This window comes from Myxocyprinus asiaticus, chromosome 11 (assembly GCF_019703515.2).
Source record: "Myxocyprinus asiaticus isolate MX2 ecotype Aquarium Trade chromosome 11, UBuf_Myxa_2, whole genome shotgun sequence".
Classification (NCBI taxonomy): domain Eukaryota; kingdom Metazoa; phylum Chordata; class Actinopteri; order Cypriniformes; family Catostomidae; genus Myxocyprinus; species Myxocyprinus asiaticus.
This window is the reverse complement of record NC_059354.1, coordinates 40,389,656-40,407,022: the sequence shown is the minus strand read 5'-3', so window position 1 is coordinate 40,407,022 and position 17,367 is coordinate 40,389,656. Positions and strand designations below refer to the sequence as shown.

Sequence of the window (17,367 nt, the reverse complement as noted above, 5' to 3'; positions counted from 1 at the left end):
GAATAGAGCAGCTTGGCCATTCTACTATAAATAACTACTTTTGTGTTCCACGTAAGAAAGAAAGTCATGTGGGTTTTGAAAGACATGACGGTGAATAAATAATTACTGATTTTTCATTTTTGTGTCAACTATTCCTTTAAAGCCACCATAAAATTCAACTATTACGGTATGTAGTACGTAATTCTATCCTCTTTTGGAGCAAGACCCCTCACTGTAGTGGTTTCTTGCTCTGTGGGATTTGTTTCTTTGCAGGGTTCTGTCACTATCAGTATCTTCTGCTGAAGCTAGAGCACACTGTATTGCATCATCATGAAATCTGACCGTGCCCACTCTCTTGGTTACTTAGTCAGAGACTGAAACTCTCGGCTTGAATGAATATTTACCTCTTAATACTTATTTTTATATTCTTTGATGTTGTGTCTCTTTTAGTTGGTAAACCACACAAGTGTAACTACTGTGGGCGGAGCTACAAACAGCGCACGTCATTGGAGGAGCACAAAGAACGGTGTCATAATTACTTGCAGAGTGTCGGCATGGACTCCGCCTCCAATTCTGGCCCATATCCAGGTGAGTGGTTCATAAATATTGCATTGAGAATGAGAGATGACTGTTTTCCACTTCATTAATCTAGTGTAGTTTTGACATCTTGTGAAATTGTTTAATAGTTGGATGATGCAGTGGTGTTCCTCCATTCTTCAAAGTTAATATTTTCCTTTTAAGCAAAATAATAAAAATTTGTGCCATGTTATTGCTACACTAAAAATCGTGAGACACATAAATTGTGTAATTTACTAGTTTCATATAAAGAAGCCTTTAGATTACATATACATATGAAACTGGTGATAAGGGAATATAGGCCTAAATAAAATAAGCCTGAGCAAACAACAGTATTGATGAGAAAAAGAGAAAATCACTCACTGCTATTGGCTGGATATCTTTAGCTTTAAAAAGTCATCTGAACAGAATATTTACACAAAGTTGGAAAAAAAAGAAACTACAGATAATTATAAAAAGCAATGAATCAGTATTAATGTATAATATCTAATAATCATTCAGTGGAAACAATTGTGAAATTTACTTTTTACACCTGATACATTATTTTTCCTTGTAGCTGTACATGATGGCATTATAGCCATGAGCAACTGACACAAACTTCAAAGTGTAAAAATGAACTGGGTTGTGCCTGGACAGTTGTGTTACCCACAGATCCACTTTCAGCAGAAAAAGGTGAATTTGTGCATATGCACAAGTGCAGAATATCGCGTATAATTAAAAGAAAGGTTATTTAACAAATTAAAGAGTCAATCTGCTCTGCTGTAGCTAATAATTTTTTTAATATTTAATATATTATACTTTTTGTGCATACAGTATATGGGTGTTTCTTCAACTTTGGGCAATTTCATGTCCCAGGGCATGACTTTTTATTCATATGAACAGATGTTAACTTTTTTCTTTTAATTATATGAAGGTCACATTAAAACTGGCTTGGAAAAAAATATTTTTATCATAAAAAAAAAAAAAAAAAAAAAAAAAAAAAAAAGAAAGAAATTACAACTGCATCATTTCCACCAAACCAAGCAATTACGCCCCTAATGAAGTATTTCAAAAGTTAGCATAGGCCTACTTGTTGACCAAGTCAACAAAAGTGACTGTAAAGAGCATGCTTAAGATGAAATATGAGTGATGATTGAAGAAAACAGAGAAAATTCAAGGAAAATATCTCTTGTGGGCAGAATATTTTATTGGGCTTAATTATCAATTAAACTGTAATTCTGCCAAATTATGCAAAAAGTATGAAAATATTACTTATGTGTATTTAGGATACATAAAATGTTAGATCTGAAATCCTGAGCAAAAACAAAGGAGTTGACCATTTTATTTCAAAAACGTAAATTTTATTTCCATCACTGTAATTTCCACCATATAATTCTATTAAATACAATATGATGTGGAATTGACACTGTAGTCTGTCATTAAAAATGACAAAAAATACATAAATGATCTGTGATAAATGTACATACAGTGCTGGACATTAGTAGAAAAATTGCAAAAGTAAGAGCGATAATTTTTTTTTAACAAAACTTTACTTTCTCGAGACTTTAAGTACCCGATGTTGAACTGGAATGTGTATATATACAGTATTATACTAAAACACACTTTTAAGGTTTTTAAATTTTTTTTTTAATGTTTTTTTTTTTTGGGGGGGGGGGGGTGGCATTGGGTCATGTCTTTGACACCCTAGGTCTAAACTGTTTTATTGTTTTCCCAGGGGAGGTCCTAAAAGAGCAGAGGTCCCTGGATTCAGCCAGCTTGACAGCTTTCGACCGGCCGCCTGTAATAGAAAGACTGCAGGGGAATGTGGGTAAACGGAAGAGCACCACGCCACAGAAGTTTGTGGGTGAGTGTCACCTCAGCAGTGAGTGTGGTTGAATGTACTGTATGCAGCATATTGATCTTCAAAATTCTAGTGGTGCTAATGAATGCAGGCAGGTCAAATGGCGCAAGAAGCTGAGTAGGATGCAGTAACGCATGCAGTCACTGTTGCAAAATTTGAAGAGATAAACAAAATAAAACTGTAATGGCAGATTTGTAAGTGAGCAAAAAACAAAAAAAAAAAAAAAAAAAAAAAAAAAACATTAGCATTGCTTATTTGAAGGACTTTTTAATGTTTTCATATTGAAAATATCTGCGGAAATCAAACTATGTATTAAAGTGAAAGAGAAAAAAGGGCTTGAGTAGGAGTTGTTTTTTTTTCATCTTGTGGTTTTTGCACACCTGTAAATTTGCCATTGCTTTTACCGAGCAGCTTACCGCATCCATAATATGCAGGGGTTAAATTTTCTCACTCTGGTCTCCAAACGGGGCTTTCCATAATCAATGCAAGAACAGTATTTTCATTTCACTTTGTACGGTAAATTGCACTGTTAATAGAAATTCATTTTTTATTACTACGGAAAGCATTGGTAACATTGCAATAAGGTTCTATACGTAAACAGTAATTAATGCTGTAGCTTCATTGCATAAACAATGAACAATTCTTTATAAGCATTTATTAAGTTTGGTTAATGTTAATATGTACATTTTAAATGTGAAATGTTTTATGTTTACATAAACTAACTGTGAACAGTAGTATATTTATTAAATAATGTTAACCAAGAATAATAAATGCTGTAAAATAGAAAATATTGTTCATTGTTAGTCAATTTATTTTTTAATGCATTAACTAATGTTAATGTATATAACTTTATTGCAAAGTGTTACCAAAGTAAATGAGGCTGTTGTTAATTCATGTATTTGAATATAGTCTTTTACTGTGCTGTTTATTAAGGTGAGAAAATGGTTCACTATCCGTACCCTGAGCTGAACTATGAGATGGGTCTAAAGTTTGAGAAGGAAGCTGAAATGATGCAGGCTCAAATGATGGATCATGCCATTAGTAATGCCATCAACTACCTGGGATCTGACTCTCTAAGGCCTGTGGTCCATCACTCATCCCTATCCATGGCTGAGGTGGTACCTATGGTGAACCCTCTCTTCCATCCAGTCTACCCGCTTGGCCCGCGCATGGATCGGCCAAGCAGTCGCGAAGCTCCTCTGACCCACACTAACCCTGAGTTCCCACACCCAACCAATGGAGCAATCTCATTGGTCAGACCCAAGAATCCTCAATCAGGGCGAGACAGGTCACCTTGCAACAGTGGACAGGATTCAGCCGATTCGGCACGGAGCAGCCCCCGGGACAAGCTCAGTATCAGCAGCGCCGGGCCCAGATCTAGATCTAGTTCGGGTTTTGGCCGGGCAGAGGAAGGCAGGGCAATCGATGCGGTGCGTATTGGCATTGGGGATGGGGTCCGCGTCTTCAGCCGTGGGGGTCAGGAGCTGAGGGTGTTCCAGTGCGAGCACTGCCGTGTTCTTTTCCTGGACCACGTCATGTACACCATCCACATGGGATGCCACGGTTACAGAGACCCACTAGAGTGCAACATCTGTGGCCACTGCAGCAAAGATCGCTACGAGTTCTCCTCACATATCGTCCGCGGGGAGCATACTTTTCGTTAAGAGCCCCAGACTCCCTTGCCTTCAGCCATACACTGCAAAAAAAAAAAAAAAAAAAAAAAAAAAAAAAAATATATATATATATATATATATATATATATATATAATAATACAAAACATTTTAATCAGTAATGTTGTCTTGTTTTCCAGGAAAAATTCCTAAACATCCTTAAAACAAGAAACGCTTTCTTGAGAAGCAATTCATCTGAAACATTACGCTTTTTTCTTTTTTTTTTTTTCTTTTTTTTTTTTTGTAAGTTTTAAGCCTAAATGTAATACAATTTAGTGAGGCTAATGCTTAAAACCAGAAAAAAAAAAAAAAATTGCCAATAGGTTAGAGGTGCACTCAATAATTTTTGGAAGTATATCGAAATATGGCTTACACTGACACCTAGTGACCTGAATGCTACAAACACAGTAGTTTTCAGTTACCAGTGTCACTGTAGAAATTCACTATGCAGAGTAAACCAGGATTAATTTAATCCATGAGTGAAAGTGTCCAATAACAGTCCCATTACTGAGATGAATCGAGTAGTTTTTTTAGCTGGTCATGTGATGCTAACATGGCTGCCCCCATGAGGCAACCCTGCCCCATGTAGAATAAAAGAGCTTTAACAAGGTTACTAATATAATTGACTCTTCATCTCATATGAGTGGTCATGATTTTATACTTGTGTTTCAAAATTACTCTTCATTTCTTTAGAAGTAAATCTTTCTTTCTTTCGTGGAACACAATATTAGATGTTTGGCAGAATGTTAGCCTCAGTCAACATTCACTTTCATTGTATGGCAAAAAGGTGAAATTAAATGAATGATGACTGAGGCTAACATATCTCCTTTTTAGTTCTATGGAAAAAAGAAAGTCAAAAACCTGTTTTTGCACTATGAGCTTGAGACAAGAGGGTATTTTCGTATGTATTTCCCCCAATTTTGCCACTCAAGTAAATTTATCTTGTTTTAAAAGTGACTAAATATTTTAGCTGGAAAATAAGACTACAATACTGATTAAGAAGAATAATTTTTGCAGTGCAATCCATGAATCCAAGGAAGTTTCCAGCAGACAGCGTGTAATGAGGCAAATATGCTCACCTGAAGCATTACGTGAGCAGCAATCAGCAGATATATGAAGGTTTGGGTCCAATAGAAATGTTTTCATTTTGGAGATGTTTGAAGATTTTTGTTTCGGGTGAGGGGATGAGTATGTTTATGATGTGAATGTTTCATTTGACTTGACTTGTTTTTTCCCCCCCACATAGAGATTCCCATTCTATGTTTAACTGTTGCACGTACTGATCCTTCTAGCAGAGCAGCTATATGTTATCTAAAGTTGTGAAGTTCTTTCACTTTTTGTTGACTGTATTTTATCAATGCAGCCTGATCTCACATAAAATTCAGCAAGTGTGTGCCGATTTTTCTTTAGCTGAAATTGGTATACTTTGACCGAATTTGAAAACACTGCCTCCAGAGGCTAACGCAGTAAGTGTTTTAGAGCATATAAACAAGTGTGACATCCATTTATATCCAGGAGTTTTCAGGTTTTCAGCTGAACAGGGTGTAAAACAGTGAAGAGAAATGCTTATTTTATTTAATCTACCCCCCAGCAAAACCCAAATCTAACCCTAACCATTAGTAGAGACAAAATGCAATGTTAGGGATAAAAATGCAACCTCCTTATCACACTTGTGATTGTTTATACAAACGTGATTACTTCCTCATTTGAATGGGGATTGAAATGTGGTCTCCCATGCAACTGACGCAATGTGCTACCAGTCATGCCACGAGGGAGAATAATTGTTGTTGAGCCATTCCAAATATGTCCAATGGGAGATAGGGCATGTCAGTGAGTCAGCATACTGTTGACGATCCTAGGGTGCCGGAACTTTCGGAAACAGCATGCCGACATCCAGTGTAATCATGTTGCCTGATGCATGCTGCCATTCCTTTTTTCACGGACCTCAATCAGTTTTACAGGTAAACGGAGCAAAGTATGCAACAGAGGAACACTGGAGAACTGAACAATGCTTAGCACGGCGAACAAAAATGACTTTAATTCAGAGCTTCATGCTGCTGTGGCTTCTCAGTGCCTTGCTGTTTTGAATGGCACGATTTTGCCTTTTTATAGAGTGTTTCATATCTTTAAATTGTCTTAAAATATATCATGAGTCATCCCCTTTCTATGACGTTCCTGGGGTACCCTACTGAAGCAGACCTTGTGAATTGAAGGGATAGTTCACCCCAAAATGAAGATTCCTCATGTCATTAAAAACCAATGTCATTCCATGGAATACAAAAGAAGAAATTTAGAAGAATATACTGGTTGTTTTTATCCATGCAATTACAAAGAATGGGGACTGCAGCTTTCAATCTTAAGAAAAAAGGACCATAAATGCATAATAAAAGTGGTCCATAATACGTAAATAGCTTACAAACTGCATATGCATGTCTTCTGAAGCCATATAATATCTTTGAGTGAGAAACAGACCATAATTTAAGCTTCATTTCATTTTTGGGTGAACGATCCCTTTAAAGATGTATGGGCTGAAGTTTCAGATTTTGTTCTGCTGTCCTCTTCCCACTCTCATTCTCATGTCGGTGCTATGCTAATTTTACAAAAGCAGTTCTTTTGGATGGTTTGGTGACATTTGGACACAATTTTATGAAGTGTTGATGACAATCTCCATTTGTCTCAGTGATTTTAATTGGAGACAGCATGTAACAACATGTCTCTAGAGATATTTTGCCATTCCGATACAGACAAATGAGTTTCCTGTGCTATGTTTTTGCTACTGTTGCACGGTTACTGTCATCTGTTGCATTATTATGCACTTAGCTGAAAACAGCGCTGCAAAATGCCTTGATAAACCTGTTTTTGCACTATTAGCTTGAGGCCTTGGGCAAAAATATGCTATTTCCATGCTATTGATAAAACAAACAAAGATCAGTGTGTAGTTTAGCTGGTCACAGCACTGGTGTAAATTGTTATGTGTGATTCAACAAGTGAACAAGTCACAGCCAGTACTTGTAACTGCTACACCTGTAGTTTCACCAACATTAACGTGCTTTAACCACAGGGTTGCCATGCATACCTTTGATTGAAATCGATGAATTTCATTCAGCCTTCAGACCAAATGCCTAATTATTGTCTCTAAACCATCTTAATCATTTTTTAATTAAACACCTTTTACTTTCCTCAGTGTTACAGAAGACACTTAGGAAAGGGATTAGAGAGTTTTAATTTTATGTGCAAATAAACAACCCTATTAGCGGGTGCAGTTCATTCTTAGTTAGAGGACCGACCCATTATCTTTTGTAGACCAGAAGAGACAAAAAAATAACCAAAGCACAATGGAAAAAAATTAAAATAAATGTCAAGTTAATGGAACATTGCAGATCTTTAAAAGCAGATGACACAACAAAGACATTTAGACTTTGCTAATAGATCTTAAAAGATTGCAGGCTAGATTTCATCACCAACCCAGACTGCATGAGAGCTTCGCAGATTAAAATGCGGTTTATTAATCAGACAATGTTTAGCTGCCCCAACCCTTTAAAATTTCCCCTTGTTTGTTGCAGTGAAGTGCAGAAACCCTGTTTACTTTTTGTTCACATTGTTTCCAGGGCATTGAAATCAGTGCATAAAATGCAGGCTGTTTATGTTGTCAATGTTCAAATGTACATTTTGCTGTTTTCACCAAACCGTTTATTTTCCCTTCCTGTTTCTCTTCCCTTTTCACTTGTTGTTCTACTCTTTCTTTATTTTCCTTTCTTTCTTTCTTTCTTTTCTTTTTTTTGTTTTTTTGTTTTTACATCATCTAAAAATTTTATAGAATATTTACATTAAGCACTCTGTAGCACAACCCATAAATGATTTAGCTTTAATCGATGTACACAGCTCATGCATACAACTACAGACTTTACAATATTCAGAATCTCGCATGATTGTTGGGCATTTCTTTGTTTGGTCAGTGCTAAACAAGCCTTACACCACTATCTTTTAAGAGTTGTATTTTTTTTTTTTTCTTTTTTTAAGCTTTGCCTTTACTGTCTTTTGTGCTCAAAAACTGTGAATATGCCCTTTAAACATTTTGAGGAAATAAATATAAAAGACATAGAATAGCACTGATAGAAACACATTTGTTTTGTTTGAACATGTCATTATCTTGTTTTTGTTGTTGTTGTTGTTTTATTTTATTTTATTTTATTTTTTAATATTTTTTTTTATTTTATTTTTTATTTTTTCATTTCCAAAAATGTCATAAATCACACATATACACACCGTCTCTTAATTCCTGGAACATTTTGAAGAATTGTATTTGTTCTTGTGAAGCATGAATATAAGGCATTTTAGATTTATTTTATTTTATTTTATTTTATTGGTGTCTTATGCTGCCACGATATTGAATGTGTTCCACAATTCCAGGGCATTTTATAAAATTATAATCAGATTATATTATTATTATTATTATTATTATTATTATTAATAGAATAAAAAAACCTTTTTTGTTGTTGTCCCCCCCCCCCCCACCAAAAAAAAAAAAAAAGGAAAAAGTTGAAGGAAACTTTGATGTTAAGACTATGTTTACAACTGAACGAACAAGAGCACACAAACAAAACGTGTTCTTACAATGACTCCACACTTTTGGGAGTGGAGAGTACTTGAAGTTACATGAGAGGCACTGCTATTTTTCTCATCTTTGTAAATATATAAATATATATATATATTTTTTCTTTTTCTTTTTTGTGAGAAAAAAGGTGTTTTTTAAACTGTTCTTATTCACTGTGGAACTTACAAACAGTAAAACATAGGTTTGCAGTGTATTTTTATATAAGTGAATAAATGTATGAAATATTTACATTATATTTTGGTAAACAATGTTGAAAAGGGGTTATCCTTTGTTGTGTGTTGGTCAGCTTTTATGGATTTTCTCAGGTTCAGTGTTGTCAAAATCTTCTCATAAGAACTAATGGTATTTGTATGGAACTGTAAGAAAGAAATAATTAATACTGAATCGTTTGGTCATACTTGGCTTTAAGTCCAAAGTCAAAATATCATTCATATATATATATATATATATGAGTAAGACCAGGATTTACTGATGTTTTTAAGGTTGAATTTTGTAACCTTGGCATCCTTGAGAAAAGTGTCTTGTTCTGTGTTGGTTTTTAAAGCATGGGCTTTTCTGCATTAAATACTATTAGAAACTTTGCTTGCTTGTTGCCTTCTATTCCTTCTGATTTTCAAACAGAGTTTTCACTTGATTGTCTCAAGTTTGTATGTGTGTGTGTGTGTGTGTGTGTGTGTGTGTGGTTTATATTGTTTCTTGTACATGTATCTCTCTCAATCTTGTTCTGAGCAACCATATGTTGTCTTTTATAGAGAGACCTTTTATGGAGGAATTGTGGTTTTAGTCAAAGGCCATCTCTTTCCTTTCCACTGTCCTTCTCCGGTTTGCAAACATGCTCCGCAGCTCAAGAGAGCATATACTGTATTACATTCACAATACAGATAAATGCAGTGTTACAGGAAAAACATGCAGGAGGTTGATATTGCACTTACTGAGTTATAAAAAGTGAGAGAAGCCCAACATCAAGTTATTATTATTATTTTACTTGATTTTTTTAGCTGATTAACTCTACTGTACATGAGACATTTGGACTCTGCTTTGCAATATCTGTGTGTCATATTAATCCTAAAATACTGTGTGTGTGTGTGTGTGTGTGTGTGTGTATGTATGATATATATATATATATATATATATATATATATATATATATATATATATATATATATATATATATATCGAAAATTTGTGATCAAGCTAGTTACATTTGTTCTCAGGCAGGTTTGATCAAAAGTGGAGTGCATGCAACAGGGTATTAAATTTCAGTGTTAAAAGATCATTCAAGGTTTTTTTTTTTTAGGTTTTTTTTTTGTTTGTTTTTTTAGTTTTATTACAAAGTTCTTGTCCTGGATTCTAAGTGATTAATGCTAAAATGTACAATATACTGTAGTAACATCTATGACACGAAACACCTGTTCACTAAACTAGTGTATATCACTGCACAACACTTAGTTTACTTCTCAAGGTATCTTAATTTGTTTAATACAGTATTTGCTTAATAAAAACAATGTTTTAAAGAAATGTTTCAGGTTCAATACAAGTTAAGCTCAATTGACAGAATTTGTGGCATAAAAAATGTATTTCGAATCGTCCGCTTATTTATAAAGTGCAAAAAAAACTTGGTTACATTAAGGTACTTACAGTGGAACTCAATGGGACCATTCAATAAAAAATTAAAATACAGAACATTTCAAAAGTATAGCCACAAGACATAAACATATGTGTTAACATGATTTTAGTGTTGTAAAATTTACTGCCATTTTGGCGTTCACCAGATTACTGGTGTTACATCGTCATGACAACAAAGTTGTAGTATTAGATAATCTTAGTAAGTGATTTTATCACACTACAATCATGTTTTTTGTGGTTACACTTTGGAAACTGTATTTTTACTGGTTCATTTCACTTCAATTGTAAGTGCCTCACTATAACTGCAATGGACTAGAAGGCATGCTATTGTGACTCGACATCATACCTATTTTCAGCCTTATTGCTTAATTTTAATCATTATACTGCCTTAATACTTTTAATACTTTAGTGTTTCACAAAGCTTACTAACAAAACAATATAACGTTTGACTGACATGTAAAGTCAGCTTTAGTAAAATCACAGGTATTATCTACCCACAAAAATACCTGTTGGAGCAGGACATTTAAATCTTTTATCTAGACATAGACATCTGGTCATATTTATTTTGCACTGAATGTTTCCAAAGAAGACCTTGAAAGCACCCTAGTAGCAATGCATTATCTGGGGCTCCACCAACATTGCAAAAAAGGCTGCTTCTTGTCACAGTCTGTGACCTTTGCTTTGGCTCATGTGTTTGGCTCTTCAGAGAAGGGTGATGCTCCAAATGCCATGCAGATGGCAGTGGGTACCTCCTTGTCTGTGGCTTTCAATGCAGCAAAGCTGGTATCCCCTTCACCTCTCATAGTTTAAATGCATCAAAATGCTGGCTCGACTCTTTGCACCCATAGTGCCTAAGCCCCCCGAGATGGGTGCACTTGCAAAGAGATGACAGAGATATGTTTGTGTGAAGGGGCTGTATTGGTTTAAGTGATTGCAACAGCATATCTCTAAACCTCCACTCAAATTCACTTGCCATTATATCAAACACAGTTGAAAGCTATTTGGTTTGTTAAATTAAGCTTAACATTGTCTTTGTGTTTGTTTTTGAGTTGCCACTTTATGCAATAGACTGGCATGTCTTAAGGTCAAGATTAGGTCAAAAATGGCAAAAAAGAAACAGATTTCTCTAGAAACTCATCAGTCAACCATTTGTTTGATGAATGAAAGCTATACAATGCTTGAAATTGCCAAAAAAATAAAATAAATAAAAAAAATAAAAAAAAGGGAAGATTTCATACAAAGGTGTACACTACAGTCTTGAAAGACAAAGGACAACTGGCTCTAACAAGGACAGAAAGAGATGTGGAAGGCCCAGACACAACTAAACAAGAGGATAAGTACATCAGAGTCTCTAGTTTGAGAAATTGATGCCTCACATGTCCTCAGCTAACAGCTTCATTGAATTCTACCCACTCAACACCAGTTTCATGTACAGAAGTAAAGAGAAGACTCAGGGGTGCAGGCCTTATGAGAAGAATTGCAAAGAAAAAGCCACTTTTGAAACAGAAAAACAAAAAGAAAAGGTTAGAGTGGGCAAAGAAACACAGACATTGGACAACACATAATTGGAAAAGAGTGTTAAGGATCTTAACCCCATTGAGTTTTGTGGGATCAGCTAGACTGTAAGGTGTGTGAGAAGTGCTCGACAAGACAGTCAAATCTATGGCAAGTGTTACAGGAAGCGTGGGGTGAAATGTCACCTGAGTATCTGGACAAACTGACAGCTAGAATGCCAAGGATCTGCAAAGCTGTCATTGCTGCACGTGGAGGATTTTTTTATGAGAACACTTTGAGTAGTTTAAGAAGTTCTGAATATTTTTTTCAAATTGTAATAGTAATTTTTCACTTTATTAATACATATGCATACACTGGTGGCAAAAGGTTTGGAATAATATACATATTTTGCTCTTATGGAAATAAATTGGTACTTTTATTACCAAAGTGGCATTCAACTGATCACAATGTATATTCAGGACAGAATAAATTCTATTACAGTTTGAAAAAAATGTTTTTATAATATAAAGACCTTTTTTTACATTTTTTTTTTCTTAGTGTGAGCACGTAATGGAATTGAATTATAAGAATCGTGGCCAACAAATCATGCTAAACGAGCCCAGTAGGGACCGCCCACCCGCATGAAGCCTTGTGAATGACACAATCGAGTTGGTCTCCCTACACTCTCAAACTGCCTATACTGTATGTTTGCATATATCTGAATATTTTCCAATAACCTTACTTTTTTCTGTGCTTTTACTCAACAAATTTAAATGAATGATTTTATATTTTTATATTGTTTTTATTTCTATTACGTTATTCACAATGCTTCATGGGATTGTAGTTGATTCCCTCATGAAAAACGTTAAGTACACGGTCTTGTACCGTTGTATTTTTGTCCAATTTTCCAATAGTTTTCAATACTGCTCCAAATCAAAGTTTGTAATGTTGTGATTTACTTATGAGCTGGTTGGTTTCGTTCATGACTTAGAACTCTTTTATGAAGGATTTTATGTAATCCTTATGTGAAAAACAAATGAGAAAAATACCCCCGGAACCAAGTGGGCAGGCACTGTTGTGTTGAGTTCTATTGTCATATTAAATTTTCTATTTTCTAAATGTTTCTATGCACTATGAAAAGATAAACTGCATTTCTGTGGACTGTGCAAAAGGCTGGAGGTATGCTAACAAGCGGGGATGTTCATGTCTTAAGTTTTATCTGTGTAAAATCTTAGGGAAGCTGTAGACCAGAGTCTACCACAGTGTGTAGGAGAGCTGAGGTGTGACTTGTGGCATAAAATGCTCTTAGCCTGTAGCCCTCATGCTGTGGCAGACATAGCATGAGTCCTCAGCAAGGTGTGAAGTTGTGACATTGTTTAAACTTCCTTATTTTTTATATTCTCACACAACTTGACCAGTAAAATTAAAAGAAAACTTGTGACTTTTATTTACTATGAATATATTTATATGCTGAGCGATATCATGAATAAAAAAAATAAAAAAAATGATTAGCACATTTTAATAAAAAAAAAGCTGAAAGGAATAGTTCATCCAAAAACTATAATTCTCTCATCATTACTCACTGTTATACCATCTCAAACCTGTATGACACATGCGCAGATTGTGTACATGGGCAGGGCGTTTAGTGCTCTGTGCATGCGTCAAGTGCGAGGAAGTGTTATCGAGCTTTAAAGGGAGAGTTCGCACAAAAATTTAAATGTTTTCATCATTAACTCACCCTCATGCCATCCTAGATGTGTATGATTTTCTTTCTTCTGCAGAACACAAATGAAGATTTTTAGAAGAATACCTCAGCTCTGTAGGACCATTCAATGCAAATGAATGGTGGCCAGAACTCTGAAGGTCCTAAAAGCATCTAAAGCCAGCATAAAAGTAATCCATATGACTACAGTACTTAAATCCATCTTCAGAAAAGTGATAGTGTGGGTAAGAAACTGATCAATATTTAAGAGATTTTTTTTTATTTTTTTATTTTTTTAATGATTATAAATGCTCACTTTCAATTCCACATTCTTTTTCATTTCATTTCATTTTCTTTTCTTTTTTCTTTTTCTTTTTTATGATTCGCATTCTTCATGCATATTGCTACCTACTGAGCAGGGAGAAGAATTTATAGTAAAAAAGGACTTTAATATTGATCTGTTTCTCACCCACACCTTGATTAAACCACTGGAGTCGTGATTTAGTCGTGTTGTAGCTAGCTACTTCCAAAAGGGTAACTTGACTCTAACTTATAATTATATATCTAACTATAATTTTTATTTATCACCAACACTTTTTTTTTTTTTTTTTTTTTTCACTATGTGAATAGGCAACAATGATATTTAGAGTATCTATGTCTTCTCATAAAGGTTGTCATGTCATTCATCTCTTGAAACTTTTAGCCAAATTCCATTGAACTTCCATGGAACATTTATATTTTGGAGCATTCAATCTCTTTATGTGTTTAACTCTGCTTTGCATTGATCTGAGCCAAGTCTGCTTTTTGAGGGTTCCAGTGAAGTGTGCTAATTTTTGGATGATAATTGTTGTGCATTTAAGTACTAACCGATCATGTGACTGAGAAATATCTTCAGAATTGTTGTGCAATCACCACAGGTGACTCCAATTCCAGTTTTTCCAGCCCAGCAGTGTGGGGATTGTCTTAGCTGGCCTTTGTGCCATTCATTGCACTGGAGAACACACCCTTTTAAAATGCATGCATTCATAAGACTAATGTTCCACACAGCTCCACATTCAGAAGCTAAGATTTAGCGTTCGCTATGACAGAACATCCAAAAAAATTTTGGAGCACAAACTTTAAACACCATGCCATGTACATTTGCTAGATGGAGAGTTATGACAATGATGGGGGATAAACAAAATGATTGTCACACTGTGTTTTGCTCTGGGAGTGTCTGGAGAATCCAGCTCCACTGGTGTGGGCGGTTTGCTGCCCCTGTCATGGAGTCCCAACAGCCAGTATCCCTTCCTACAAACCTTAGGAAAGCAAGGCCACAATCTAAGCAAGTGCCTGAAGCTACTGTTGTAATCCTACACAAACTCAGGAGAGGTGAAGATCCGTGAAAGAGGTTTGCAATTTCAAAATTGTGCCTGGGGCAACTTTCGTGAAAACCAAATAAGATTAGATTGAGGAAGATTTACTGAGCTGTCTTGATTAAGCATCCTTTGTTGCTTAAAAGAGTGGTTTGCTCAAAAATGACAATTTTGTCATGTATTCACCCCCATGGCGTTCTGACTCCATATTATGTTCTTTTGTCCATGCAAATCTAAAGGAGGCAGAATTAATTTTATTCTCGTTGGTGCAACCCACCCTTAATCTTTTATTTGGTCAAAATGTCTATGGATTTTCCACAGTGATGTTTTCAGTTATTAGGTGGTTGGTAGGCAATTGCTAAATGGTTGCTAAGTTGTTTCGTCCTGGCCCAAGTCAGACCATTCCTAAGTCACTATGATACCCAAATCCCTAGACGTGTGAGAACCTTTTCAATGCAAGTCCAGGGGTTTTTCGCTGCATTTTTGTGTGCCGGACAGACATTTATATTCTGAAATAAAAATATTTTAGAATATAAAGCATGATTCTGTATTTGTTTCAAATAGATACAATGTGTACATATTCTAATTAACTGCTTTTTTCCATTCAAAATGAAGAGTTTACTGTATATCTACTGTAAAAGAATAATAACACCATATAGGTGGTGCTCATTCAAGATTAAATACTACTATAAAACCTTGTGTTAAATGTAAAGAGCAAGCATATGACAATGTTCATGTTGATAATCTTCTAATCAAAGAAAAGTTGTGAGGAATTTTCTCACAAAACAGAAGGATTAGATCACAATGACACTTGTGTTCAATTGAAAATGGTGCTTTTAGATGGGTCATCAACACCAAATGGCATTGCTTCTTGCATGTCATGTTACTGATCACTTTGTAGCCATTTGAAAAAACATGACAACAAATTAGATTAGAGAACTACACTACCAGTCAAAAGTTTTGAAACACTTGATTGAAATATTTCTCATGATCTTATAAATCTTTTGATCTGAAGGCGTATGCTTAAATGTTTGAAATTTGTTTTGTAGACAAAAATATAATTGTGCCACCATATTAATTTATTTCATTATAAAACTAAAATTTAATAAAAATAAAAAAAAGTGTTTGAAATCGATGACTTGGACCAAATAATAAAGAAAAGCAGCCAATAAGTGCCCATCATAGATGGGAACTCCTTCAATACTGTTTAAAAAGCATCCCAGGGTGATACCTCAAGGAGTTGTTTAAGAAAATGTCAAGAGTACATGTCTGCAAATTCTAGGCAAAGGGGGACTACTATGAATATGCTAAAATATAACACAGTTTTGATTTATTTCGGATTTTGTTTAGTCACAACATAATTCCCATAGTTCCATTTATGTTATTCCATAGTTTTGATGACTTTATTATTATTATAAAATGTGAAAAAAATAAATAAAATTATAATAAAGAATGAGTAAGTGTTTCAAAACTTTTGACCGGTGGTGTATGGCAAAAATCAGAAGATTATCAGTCAACAACTTCTTAAAATTTGGTCTGTTCCACACACAAAGCTATCATATGGCTTCCGAAGACTTTGAATATAGTGCACAAGTCATATGGAGAACTTTTTTGACACTTGTATGGTGCCATTTTCGAGCTTGGCAGAAGTTCAAGAAGATAGATTATAAATTATTTTTATTATTATTACTTTACACTATGTACTTGAAAACACTCTTTTTGTCCCTTTCAGCACATTGTATATAGACCTTTTTCACACTCCAGGTTTTGGAACACGGAAATAAATGTTTGCAGGGTAATCTTCGACAGCGGTGAATGGGAGTGAATGGGAGACCACAGCAAATATTATTTTCACTTACCCATTTGCTCCAAGAGCAAAAGAAGAAAAATCACTATTACATTTGAATGACTTTCCAGAAGAAAAAAAAAAAAAAAAAAAAATAGAGAGCAGTGGATTGAAACAGTCAGATGGGAGAAGATGCCTAATATACTGTCACTCTCTCAGCAGTTGTAATAGAAACTGCCTCACAGCTGTAGTAATTAATTTTTTAAAACTATTTCCATGGTAATATAACATAAAGCATAATGTTATAAACTTACACAATATTTAAAAAAAATATAATATAAAAAGTTTGCTAGATTTACGCTGCTAAATAAGGTGGAAACGCGTCATCACAGTCTGTGAAAAAGGTCTATTGTTGATTCGTTGGCTATTTTTAAAAGAAGTTAGCAGGCTGTAAAAGGGCTAAAAAGGTGCTTATGAGAAAACATAATGGGTGGATTCCCCAATGTTTGCAAAGCTCATGGCATCGTGCCTAAATAATGGATTTTTGAAAAAAACGCAAATGTCCTGGCTCGTGACAAATTTTACCCGAGCACATCTGTAAATTACTCTTTGTTTTCAGGGTTATATACAGTATATCTAAATATTTGGTACTTATTGCATCTGTATTGTCCAACTGAACACACTTTCCAATATCTTACCAAGACAGGCATTTTAACTGTTCAC

General features: G+C 34.8%; 1 protein-coding gene across 2 annotated transcripts in view; it reads left to right on the top strand.

The window, feature by feature from the left end:
* LOC127448502 (zinc finger protein Helios-like) overlaps positions 1 to 4,106 on the top strand; it is a 40,651-nt gene extending 36,545 nt beyond the window's left edge. For both annotated transcript variants that reach the window (XM_051711102.1, XM_051711101.1), the window contains exons 6-8: positions 430 to 567; positions 2,270 to 2,398; positions 3,329 to 4,106. In XM_051711102.1, coding sequence (XP_051567062.1) covers positions 430 to 567; positions 2,270 to 2,398; positions 3,329 to 4,059 — 998 coding nt within the window. In that variant the 3' untranslated portion in view covers positions 4,060 to 4,106. The remainder of the gene's footprint in view (positions 1 to 429; positions 568 to 2,269; positions 2,399 to 3,328) is intronic.
* The last annotated feature ends 13,261 nt before the right edge of the window (positions 4,107 to 17,367 follow it).